The 12501-nt window shown below is 39.0% G+C and overlaps 1 protein-coding gene across 1 annotated transcript in view; it reads left to right on the forward strand.

Moving 5' to 3' along the window:
- DNER (delta/notch like EGF repeat containing) overlaps positions 1-12501 on the forward strand; it is a 379425-nt gene that overhangs the window by 323361 nt on the left and 43563 nt on the right. The window contains exon 9 of the mRNA XM_058299983.1: positions 5031-5153. Within this exon, the coding sequence (XP_058155966.1) occupies positions 5031-5153 (123 nt within the window). The remainder of the gene's footprint in view (positions 1-5030; positions 5154-12501) is intronic.

A 12501-nucleotide genomic window follows, 5' to 3' on the forward strand; every position in this document is an offset into this window, starting at 1 on the left:
AATGTTCTTCCAGTTATTTAGGTCTTTTTTATTTCTTTTAACATTGAGTTGTGGTTTTCTGAATACAAGTGCTTTATGTTGTTGGCTAAATTTATTCCTGACTATTTGAGTTTTATCTGTCATATTTTATTTTCACCACTCTTTTGATACTTTTAGTTACTTTTATTGATATAATCTTCATTTCTAGACTCTCTTCCAGGCCTCACTTTCCTGTCTTTTCTTTTTAGGTTCTAGTACACCCTTTAGTATTTCCTGAAAATCTAGTCTCTTGGTTAGAAATTCTCTGTTTCTGTTTATCTGTGAATATTCTAAATTTACCCTCATTTCTGAAAGACAACCTTAGGCAATGCATTTTTTAAAGACAATGTGGGACAGTAGAAAGACCATATAGGATTGATTGTGTGGCCTTGGCCAAATTTCCTCATCTCTCTGACCCTCAATTCTTCATCTGTAAATTGGAACTAGTAATGCCCATTACTTCGGATTGTCGTGAAGATTGTGGTAGATTGAATTAGGTCCTCCAATATAGACAGGTTCTTATTCTTAATCCACATTCCTTTGTGTGTGAACCCATTGTAAATAGGATCTCTTGAAGATGTTAGTTTTTGGTTATGCCGTGATTCAGCTGAGTGAATTTGGAACATACTCTGGATCTTGGAGACCTAATAAAGAGAAAGAAACCAGAAGCCAGGGTCAGAGCCTTGGGGAGGAGTTGGAAGCCACCCAGGATGGAAAGGAGAAGACCTCATCATGTGACACAAAGCAGCGATACAAGCCAAGGAACCCCAACAATCATGGCTAGCCAGCCATGGGGAGGAAGTATCACCTTGCTAATGTTTTTTGCCTTCTTCTAGGCTCAAAACTGTGAACCAATACATTCCCAGTAATCCAGCTCATTGTGGGGTATTTTCCATAGCAGTGTGGCAAACTAAGACAAGGATTAAGCAAGTGATCATTCATAAAGGACCTCATGCAAAGCAGTTGCTGCTAACTTATTTTTAGCCTAAAAGCCACTTGGGGGTGGAGACCCTGCCATTTCACATTATACTCCTGTTACCTGGAAACTCATGGCACACCATAAGCACATCCTAGATGTCTGTTGAATTAATTCATGCCACATGAGGTGGCGATTCCAGAGATTATTTCTGAGTACCTTTCTGTAACAGATGCTGCAGGCACAGCTGTGAGCTTGTAGAACGTTATTTATCTTCATGAAGTTTATATGCTAGTAATGGATGGGAAGTGATGAACATGGAAGGAACTAAATTAAAGATATGATTTTGATCAATTATAAGTGCCATGGAAAAAGTCAATTGAGTGTTGTAATGAGTAACTGGTGATGGAGCTCCTCTACAGGGTGTGGTCAGGATGCTATCTGAGGAAGTGATTTTTGTTTTGTTTTTGTTTTGCTTTTTGATTGATGCAGATGTACTTTATGGGTGATTTAGATTCCCTGAGAGTTGCGGCTCTGGTGAAGTGAACTTTCCAAAATGGTGCACAACTCTCAGTATAATCTTCTTTTGATTTACTTGGTAGTTACGTTCCAGGAAGACTCAGCACATTTGTGTTTTACCTGTAAAGCAGTTCAGTTCTAGGCTTAGAATGCTATAACGTGGGGTTGTACCAACATGAACATCCAGTGGAGCAGTGCCAAGTTGTGAAGGATGCAGGGCCATTCCTTTTGGGCAAGAGTATCCTTGGCATTGCAAAATGTTTAAATACTCTGGCTCCAACCCAGTCAATTCCAGTAGACCCCACCAATTATTGCGATAAGGAAGCATACCTTTGAAATTTCCAAAAGAACCCCTAGGAGGCAGTCCAGCCCCCATTGAAGGCCGTGGTTTTGAGAGTCTCCAGGGATGTCCTAATCTCTAAGTCCAGTCAGCCCCCTCCCCCCCAGCACTTCTGACACTCCAGCTCTTCTCAATTTCCTTTCCTTTTCTGAATTCCATGGTATTGCGCTCAGGCTTTCCTCCTCTGCTTCATCCAGTCCTCCATGGTGCCCTGCTCTGATTCCTTGTGCTATGCCTGACCACCGGTGAAGCTGACCTTGGTCCCCTTCCTTTCTCCTCTGCATGCTCTTCACAGTTAACCTGGGTTCCCTGGAGACAAAACGTATTTGGATATTTGGGGTTTTTTTTTTAAAAAAAAACAACCCTCTTGGCTTGTGTCTTTTAATTGATGTGGATAGTCCATTACATTTAAATTGATTATGATGTAGTTGGTTTTATATCTTCCGTATTTTTAACTGTTTTCTCTTCCTTGTTCTTTGTGGGGTTTTGGTGGTTTTTTTTTTTTTTTTTTGGTATTCTCTTTTTCTGCCTTTGGTTTTAACTGAGCATTTTATATAATTCCATTTTCTCTTTTCTCTAAGTATATCAGCTACACTTGAAAAAAATTTTTTAGCATTTGCCCTGGAGTTTGCAATAAACATCCACATCTAATCTAAGTCCACTCCATATTCTTTGATGAGAACCTCAGTTCTATTTCTAAGAAACTAGCTCCCAAAGTGCTGTTTCTATGACATTCAGTTTTTCTGACTGCCCCCTGGCCCTCCTTCGGAGAACTTGAAGTTGAACATGTGCACAGCCTGACTGGTCCTCTTCCGCTGAACCCTGTCCTTACTCTGGTTGTACCTGGTTGTGTTAATGGCAACATCATCTACTCCCTCTGTCTGAACACGGCAGCCATCTGCCTGATGCCTTCTCACTCCCCACACGTGTTTTGTTGCTGTGTTGTGTCAGTTCTAAGGGGATTAGTGGAGTGGAATATTGAGGAGCGAGCCATGCAAAGATCAGAGCAGTCATGCGGAAGACCAGGGCAGGGAGTTGGGGAGGGGGGACTACTCTGATTCCACCCTTCTGGATTTTAATTTTGGTTTTAAAAACTTCCTTGGGCTAGCTTAAATGTTTTAGACCCTGGGCATACTGCCCCTGGCTAATTTGTTTGACCAAATTAATTATCAGCAGGGAGTAGCAGCTTCATTTTCAAAGGAACCTCCTCTTTTGGAAGGAATGCCTTTTTATTCCAATAGCCTGATTCAGGTTCTTTGGAAGCAAGTGTAAAGGGTTCTTTAACATTTCCATAAAGACATGAAAATGTTACTGTCTCTGAAGAAACAGTTTAGAAAACTCTATCATTCTTTTTTTAAGGAAGAAAAATATTGCAGCTTAATTATCTCTATAAAATAACTTCCTCATTTGCTTTTTCATGTTGTCAGTGGAAAAAGATAATGATACTGTTTTCAAAGAATGAAAATTGTTATGGATGATTTCAGGAAATTTGCTTTGATTTTTGTCTGTGTAAATAACACCTCAATTTCTTTCAGTAAAGGCTCAGATATTGAATCTTTTAGATTTTACAGGCCCTACGGTCTTTGTTGCAACTACTCAACTCCGTTAGACAATATATAAATGGGTAGATATGGCTGTGTTCCAGTATTGCCTTATTTACAAAGTCAGACAGTAGAATGGATTTGACCCATGGGCTGTCGATTTCTGAGCCCTGATATAGGGCAGTGCTTTTTGACCTTGGCTTTATCGACGTTTTGGGCTGGATAGTTCTTGGTTTGGGGGACTGTCCTGTGTATTGTAGGCTGTTGAGCAGCAGCCCTGGCTTCTAACCACTAGATGCCAGTAGCATCCGACATCCAGTTGTGATAATTAAAATGTCTCCAGACATTGCCAAATGTCTCCCACGGGGCAAAATCACTGCCAGTTGAGAATCACTGATCTAGATGATTGAAATAACATGATGAAAGAGCAATAGGAAATGTTTCTCTAAAATTAGAAATAGTAGGGTAAGAATAGAAAACCATGATTTCATATTTGTCCCAGATACCTTGAGGTCTCCTCAAATGGGCCATTATCACTGCCTAAATTTGGAAAGCAGTTAAAATGCAATTGAAATGGTAAAATATTTGAAAAGTGCTCTGTTAATAATGCAAATATGAGCTTAACCTACTTTTGAGATAGGCGCAAGAAACAAAACAGTTCAACACGTTAGAATTTCCTAATGGGACTTTCTGAGCTTGAGGGTTGGCTGTGATTTGGAAAGGCTGGGAAAAAGCTTTTGTTGTTCTAGTTTCCACTTGGGCAAGGGTTTATTTTTTCTGCTTATCTGAATTCAGAACGAACACAGGCAGGGTGACTTTTGAAAGCGCTCACATGTTTCTCATTGTTTGGACAGGACCAGAGAAAAATGGCCCAGTTTCACTGCAAATTGGCAGGAATACGTGTTGTTGAAAGTTAAAAACAGCATAACATGCATGAGTGAGTTGCAAGGAATGTTGTCTTCTTGTCCTTTAGAATAAACACCTGTTTTGCAAATAGAAGCATGAAAGGCAGTCTTTATTGAGAAAAGGTCAGTTTCTTTTCCTTCATTAATATTATTATATTTTTAACCATTAGAAAATTTAAATACAATTTAAAATATTATAATTTAGACAGTCATGTTTTTAAACACTGTCCCTTCCCCCCAAACATTTTATCAGGGACTTAGGTTTGGTTCTTTGAGCTGAGTTTCTTTAATGATTTGAGAAGGAAAGGAAATGCATCGACATTTCTCTCCCTTATAAAATTCTCTTTATTGAAATATATTTTTCTAATTGATCTAGAGGAAAGGCGTGGTCTGCATCCTTGAAAGGAACTGTTATTCCCTTTCTGACTCTGCTGCCATCCCTCTCTCTTGTGGCTACAACTGATGCACTTGTAACCTGGGTCAACCAGTTGTCCAGGCGCTAGTGCCACTGGGCACCTAATAACAAGCCCATTGGGTGGGTAACTGGCATTGCTGATGTTGGGCTCCTTCTTGCATACTTGGGATCATGAAAAAGTGTGAAAAGAACAGGTTCTTCCTTCATAGCCTTCACCCAAATACACATTCCCGTTATACTCCCAGAGACACCCCATTTCTTAAATCCCATCTGTCGGTACCATACTTTTCAATAAGCATGGCCTTCCTGGCAGGCTGGTTCCATGTGAGCTTTAAAGGAATGTGTTTCACGGCAGGCCCCTCTCTCTGTGCCTCAGGTTTCCATGGACTCTACTGCGAGGAGGAATACAACGAATGCCTCTCTGCTCCATGTCTGAATGCTGCCACCTGCAGGGACCTCGTTAATGGCTACGAGTGTGTGTGCCTGGCAGAATACAAAGGTGAGCAGAGTTTGATCTTCTAAATAAATAAAGCCATTAATTTCTTCATGTAATTACCTAAGGCTCGAATTGGTGCATGACGTCCTTTAGGATAAAAATCAAATGCTGAGGGCGAGAAGATTTATGGAGCGGAGGAGACCAATTTGCTCATCTGTGGTTTCCTCCCGAAAAAGTGAAGAAAAACTGTCTCCAGCCCTTTTCCTTCTTCGTGTGTCCTCTCTCTTCCCTGTTGAATGTGTAAAATGCTGGCAGCAAAAAGTTATATTAGATGGAATGCCAGACATAAGTTTGCTTTGAAAATCATGGAAGAGGCATGGTGCTTCACGGTGCTTGCTATAAAAAGATACAATGCTATGCTTTTTAGTGAAGGAGACAGGTGGCATCTCACATATTGGCAAATAAGTTAATTCCATGAAATGAGTCAGTAGAGAGGGAAATATTAGTTTACATTTGAGTGGATGTGTGTCAGTGTCACTCTGGAAAAACAGCTGCCATTGATGGAGGGTTTATGATGTGCCAGTCCTGTTTTTGCCCTTAGGTTCATTAACTCCTGAAATCCTCACTAAAACCTCATGAGATGGACCGTAAGGCTATCCCTCAGTACACTGGCCAGTGTGGGCCCTAAAGCCCTTTCATCTTGCCTCCCTATTGGACTCTAGCTATGATCCGTGGGTGGTACAACCTCACCTGAGCCCAGGCATGTAAGATTGCAACGTTCCAGGCTAGCCTCTTTGTCAGCTATTGAGCTCATTTCTCTAAGCCATAACTTTGGGGTTGTCATGCTTTTGAGGGCTCCACTTACAGCCATTTCACTTAATTACTTGCTCCTTTCACTCCTTTCCTGATGCCATCCATTCACAAACTGATGAATTTGCCCAGGAACATGGATGGAAGAGCTGAGGTTGGGCCAAATCTTTGATTTCTGTTCAGCAGATATGATGCTGCGTTGGAAGTGCACTGCCTATTTAGAGCCAAACTCTGCAAACTTCCAGAATGGTATATGTGCTGACTTCATCTACATGGCTATTCAGTTCTAGGACTACCAGAGAATAGAGACATAGACAGGGAGATCAATTCTGGAAAGAAGAATAAAGGAGCAATTAATCAAGAGGCCTGGATAACTCATCCTAATCATACCACTAGCTTCCTGTGGAGTCTAGATACTTCCTTTAAACCTGCTGGCCTTCATGTTCTCTATGTGTAAAGTAAGGACAATGATGATTACAGAAAGATTTTGAGATTCTTCAATGACAGAGTTAATAGTGGTAAATGTGCTTCAAAAAATTAAAAATCTCATAGTTTTTCGTTTATGATAGACTTTCCTTTTATAAAGTAAATTTCATCTTTATACATGGGTAAATCATTAATCCAGTGTATTTGGAATATGCCCCTTACTTTCCTGTCTTTGAGCCTTTGCTTAAATGCTTCAAAACTTAGAAATAAAATATACATCACATTTGATGACCACTGTTCTCTTCACGAATTCATAAAATGTGATCCTAGCCTTTGTCACCTCCTATTTCCATTCCTCTGAAAGGGCATTCCAAAATTTTGCTGCTTTTTGCAAGCCCCATACTGAACTGCTTACTCCTAGACTATACCTGACTTCATCTCCATTTCTTGGGAAAAAAAGAGAGGTTATCATTCATAAGCATCTTTAGATTTCTCTAATTCTCTATCCTCTGTGGCAGGGGTTCTTGCTGGACACCACCCCTAGAGTTTCTGATTCATTAGGTCTAGCGTGAGGCCCAAGAATGGATTTTCTGGTAAACTCTCAGGTGGTGCTGATATGTTGGCCCCTGGTCCAGAGTTGGAGAACCCCTGTCTTGCAAATTCATCAGTAACCACAACTACTTTATTCTGTTCCATACCAGCTGATCACGTGCTCTTCACCTTGCTCAAGGTTAATCTTTCCATACGTGCTCTAAATTCAACCCCTTTTCTCTTTCTGTGACCTTTCTCCATCAGTTGCCTTTCTTTTTCCATAGCCTCAACCTCTTACTCTCGTCCTGCTCCTTTCCTTCTCCCTATACATATATTCGTCCAACTCTTATTCTAAGAAAATGAATATTCTAGGAAGAGTGTTTCAGTCTTTTAAGTGAAAAGGACTGCAGGTGAAAGCAGCACTTATATTTGGGGGCAAAAGAAAGACATTTATGTCCATTCAGAGATGCAGAAAACATGGCAACATGTAGTCTCCCTAAAAAAATTATTTTACAAGGTGCTCTCACTAAATAGGAACTAAATCAAAACAAAGATGCCTGCCTATATAAGGGAAAATGGAGAAAGTGTTGAGCAGACTTCTCAAAATGCAAAGTTAAACTTAAATAGATGATATTAATGTGATTGTGAATGGCAATTTAATGATGAAGAAAAATCTCTTGGAAAAAAAAAAGCATGGGCATACCTACTGAGTTAGTTATTTGTTGCTACATGACAAATTCCCACAAATGTAGTGGATTAAAACAGCACCCCTTTTTTTTTTTTTATCTCCCATTCTCTGCAGGCCAGAAGTCCAGGCACAGATTAACTGGGTTCCTTGATCAGGGTCTCACAGGCTCAAATTAAGGTGTTGGCTGGGCTGCATTCTTATTTAGGTGCCTGACTAGGGAAGGATCAACTTCCAAGCTCTCGCAGGTTGCTGGCAGAATTCATTTCATGACTATGGTTTCTTAAAATGCAACAGGGACAAACAGATGAGGGAGAGAGAGAAGGTGAGAGGGGGTGTGTGCCTCTGCTCCTTCGAGTCTCCAACTTGGAAGGTCTGGACCCTCTTCCAGGGCTCACTCAATTAGGTTAGACCCACCCAGTATAATTTTTTGATGAACTCAAAGTCAACTAATTAGGGACCTTCATTGCATTTGCAGAATCCCTTCACCTTTGCCATATTCAGTTAGTGACTCACACTCAAGAGGAATTACACGTTAGCCTGACTCATTGAAGGTCACCTTGGGTGCATCCACCATACCTGCTCTAAAGGAAAAAGTTAAAGAACCAAACTAAAGTTTAGTATTAATTAACTAGACCTTTGAGTTGGAGGGTGTCAGGTGGGAATGAGGTGGATAGGAAAGCACATGTTATCTTACATATCTCACTTAAAAAGCAGATAAAGTACTTCTTAATATTTAGAGCTATTTACATTTAGGTATAAATAAGACTGCTAAAAATAGAAAGGTAACCCTAGAAAAATAGCAATAAATGGTGGAACTTCTAAACTAAGGGTGGTGGGGTAGGGGAGGGATGGGATAGGGAGAAGGAATTAAAAGAGAGGCAAAAGGAGTTAGATCATGCTTGCTGAGTTGCTTTTTCCAAGATCTCCAGTCTAGAGGAAGAGTAAGTTAAGGCGAGATGAGAGGTCACAAGATCTGGTCCTTTTCTCTCCTTGGAGGGGCTGGATATTCTCTCCCTTTCTGGAAACATTCCTCTCTCTATAGAATGCCTGTATGAACTTTGAAAATATCAAAAGTTGTTGGACACCAATTTCTAACTAGTACCAACCTACCTACCTCTCAATTAGAACTTGGATAAGTGGTGTGTTGTAGGGAGGGGTTGGGTCTTCTTTCTTTATCTATGTCTTTAAGCAGTGATTTTTACCATTTCATATTTAAAATATAAATTTAAATAAGTGAATGAAACCCCTAAAAAGAATGGATATGATAGGAATTTGGGCAATTATAGCTAAAAACATTCTGAAAATGAAGAGAAATGAGGGGGAACTTCTGCCAGATGTGAAAACCTATTATAATGCTACAGTTGTTATTACTATGATATGTGTTCAAGACTGGATCGATAATTAAAACAGAATAATGGCCTAGAAGCCATTGTCTATAATAATAATGTATGGACCTTAAAGAGGAATTGTTATGAATGGGAAGGGAGTTCTTCTTAAATAAAAGGTGCTAGGAAAATCGGACAGTTAAACAGAAAATAATAACTCTTCTGACCTCATTCTCACACTTCAAAATTAATTCCATATGAATTTTTACAATCCTTTCATTAACTTTGCATCCCCTGGACTTACTTCCCTTTTTCTCCTTTTCCTTTTCCATCCAAGCTTCCTGAGAGGTGGTATACGTGGTGCTCTCTTTTCTTAATTTTAATTTTTTCCTTACCTCTCTTAATTTTGGCTTTTGTCCATACCATCCACTAAAATGGTTTTCAGCAAAGTCCATGGTGACCTAATTAGAATACTTTTCAGTGAAATTCATGCAGTCTTCCCGTCCTACTTCTGACTTAGCTTCTTGCCCTTTTGCCTACTGGATCACTGTGTCCTTCTTGAAACTCATCTGCTTTGGCCTCTGGAACTCCATTCTCTCCTCCTTGACCCTTCCTGCCCTCCACTGCTGGATCTTGATCCCATAGTTTCCATGAACAATGTTGGTTCCCAGAGTTCCACTGGCCTCTTTCTCTTCCCCTCTTTGCTCTCATCAATCCTATGGTATCTGCTGTCTGAAATGTTGTTTCCCAATCAGATGTATTTTCTCCCTCCTTGAACTCTGGCAGTATTTTCTTTGTGTTTTCTATGACAGTTATGGTCAGGCTTATATTCAATTCTTGCTGGCTTCAGATTTTCCCCTTTCTGACACTAAATCATAATCTCCTGAAAGGCAGTGACCATATAGGTGTTTTTAAAAATTCTCTGTTGCTCTTAATATAGTGGTTTGCTCAAAGCAAGCACTAAGTAACTACCTTTAATTGAATTAAAACTATTGCTTAACACATTCTAATTAAATAAAGAAGCCATTATAAATATTTTCCTAGTATGTAAGTTTCCACTGTGGATCAAGTAATTATTAGAAAACAAAGTGCATGGAAGGACTCAGAGAAACCACCCTCCAGATGTAGAGAAATGCTGGTATTACCTTCGAAACTGGTCCAAAGAGCTCATGATGGGACTTCTAAGACTTTTGGTTAGTGTTTGTGACTTCATATTGTCAAAATCTCAAGGTACAGTCTCAGATTGTATTGATTTTTCCCCAGCAGAACAACTTTAATGATCCACAAAACACATTTGGAATTTTCAGTGACAAAAGCCAAAAAATACTTTAATTTTTAATTATGAAAGTGACATAGTAACAATATTAAAAATTTAGAAAAGAGAACTTTAAAAATTTCTCCTAGTTTTACAACAGAATACAAGAGCAATAATAATTTTTATTTTTCCATATTTTAATACCCATGTATTTATAGTTTTGCTTGATTCTACCTACAATTTTGTATTATTCTGGTTATATTTAATATTATATTATATAAAATTTTTGTATTGCTCCAAGTTTTATTCTATTTTAAGTTTTTTGTATTGTTCTCATGAGGGAATATTTATCCATTTCCTTGTTGTTGCATTTGATATGGGCTATTTTAAAGAATTCTGGAATAAACAACTTTATTCATATAATTTTTCTACTTACTAGATTTTATCTTTTGAATAGGGTCTCAGAAATGAGATCACTGTGTTATAGGTAAAGTATTTTTAAAAAAAGATACAGAAATCTATAACTGAAAAGATGAGAACTCTTTCTTTGTTGACTGCAGTTATTTCCTTCACTAGATGATGCTTAAGCACTCAACAAGAATTTCTGGGTATTCTGTGTACCTAGCATTTCTCAAGTGCTGAGATGTACACAAATGCAGCTTAAGTCAGGGCTTCTCCTTTCTTCAGGCTATTATTCAACTAGAAGAGAAAACAGAGACAGGCACACATGGAATGCTGAGGCGAAGGTTGAGATATCAATTGTAATTTCTGTTGTGGCTTAGAAAAGGTCGAACTCTGTGAGGGTTGAAATACTGGAAAAGTTTTACAGGGAGGGAGAATTCAAAGTAAGATGCTGTCTGTACGTGAATGTTAAATACAAAGGACATTTCAAGTTAATTTTCTTTATCTGGGCTTATTTTTCTTGGAGGGAAAACAATAGATTTTTAGCTTTTAGCATATTCTTTATGACTAAATTGTCACAACAGTGAAGATTTACCATCAACATACTACTTTTTGAATTTTCACTCATTTTAATTCTAAAATTAACTCCTGTAAAGAGCCTTGTTGAAGTGGAAATCTTTTCAGAAAAAATGCCTAGCCATCCCTTATGAAAAGTATGAATTTTTATTAGTCTTGAATGAATTGCAGTTTATTTTTGCTTGAGACTAAACATAGGTTTCATAATATTGTGTGCTATGTCCTCTGCCAGTGGCTGATGTGTGTGTCATTCCACAGATTGAGTTTGAAGTGTGGACCTGCTTTTCCCTGACAAAATAGGGTGTTTGTGAGGCAGATTTGGAATGGCTCCTTACTCCCCTGGCAGTCCCACCTGTGTTTCAGCCAAAGTACACTGGCTGTTATGCCTCTTGAAAGAGCGGGACTCTGTTTTACATCTATCATTTCTTTGTCGCATTAAGATAGGGCCTCTGCTCCAAAGGACCTCAGAGATTTGTGGGGGAATCAGACAGAACAGATAAATTATAATTTAACACAATAAACTTTATAACCAGGTTGTCACAGCATGCTGTCAATGCACAGTGGTGGGAGAATTGAGTTCTTAGAAGAATCAGGCTCTGTTTTCCAGAGAAAGGATGTGGGTGCTGGGACTTGACAGGTGCGTTAACATGCCAGGTGAAGAGGAGCTTGGGAAGAAACAGAATGCCCAATGCTCGGTGTTGGGCCGGTACCTGAGACCCTTAGGGAGCGGTGAGGTGTACAGGGAAGGTGGGGCTTGAAGGCCCCCAAAAGGTGGGTTGGAGTGGAGGTGACCTTGGCTGATCAGCAGTAAGCAACATAGTCTAGTGTCTGAATTTCTAGCACGTAGAACTGAAAAGCTGAGCAATATAATATCACCTTATAGGGATTTGCAAGGCTTAGAGAATAGAAATGTGAGTAATCAAAGTGCTCACGGGATTTTTAAGACCATGTTATGTCATAGTAAGCATGTTTCTGTGAAGATTAGTCCTTGTCCTGTTTTTGTGTTGCCACAAGACCCTCAATGGATGCTTAAGTGACAGAACGTTGTTTTTTGCAAAAGAGAAATGACAAAATGATACAACCATTGTCAAAAAAACACAAAACAAATAAACCGAAAAACCGCATCCAATACATTGAAATTGCTTATTTTCCTGGGCATTTTCATCAAGTCTATCTTATTGGAAATTTTAAGGTTAAAAGGCTTAAATATTTAAGCTGAAATTTACTTTTCAGCCTTATTTGAAAAGTGTAATTTTTGTGCTCATGAATTGGTTATATTTTATAGGCTAGATTGGCCCAATGTATTATTGTAAGCTCAGTAGAGGTCATCATTGATTGTTTTTCTTTTAAGTCTAGTGGAAAATGTTAACCTTCTAGACATCTCTGAACCTTGGTCAG

The sequence above is a fragment of the Dasypus novemcinctus genome, chromosome 7, assembly GCF_030445035.2.
Source record: "Dasypus novemcinctus isolate mDasNov1 chromosome 7, mDasNov1.1.hap2, whole genome shotgun sequence".
Taxonomy (NCBI): domain Eukaryota; kingdom Metazoa; phylum Chordata; class Mammalia; order Cingulata; family Dasypodidae; genus Dasypus; species Dasypus novemcinctus.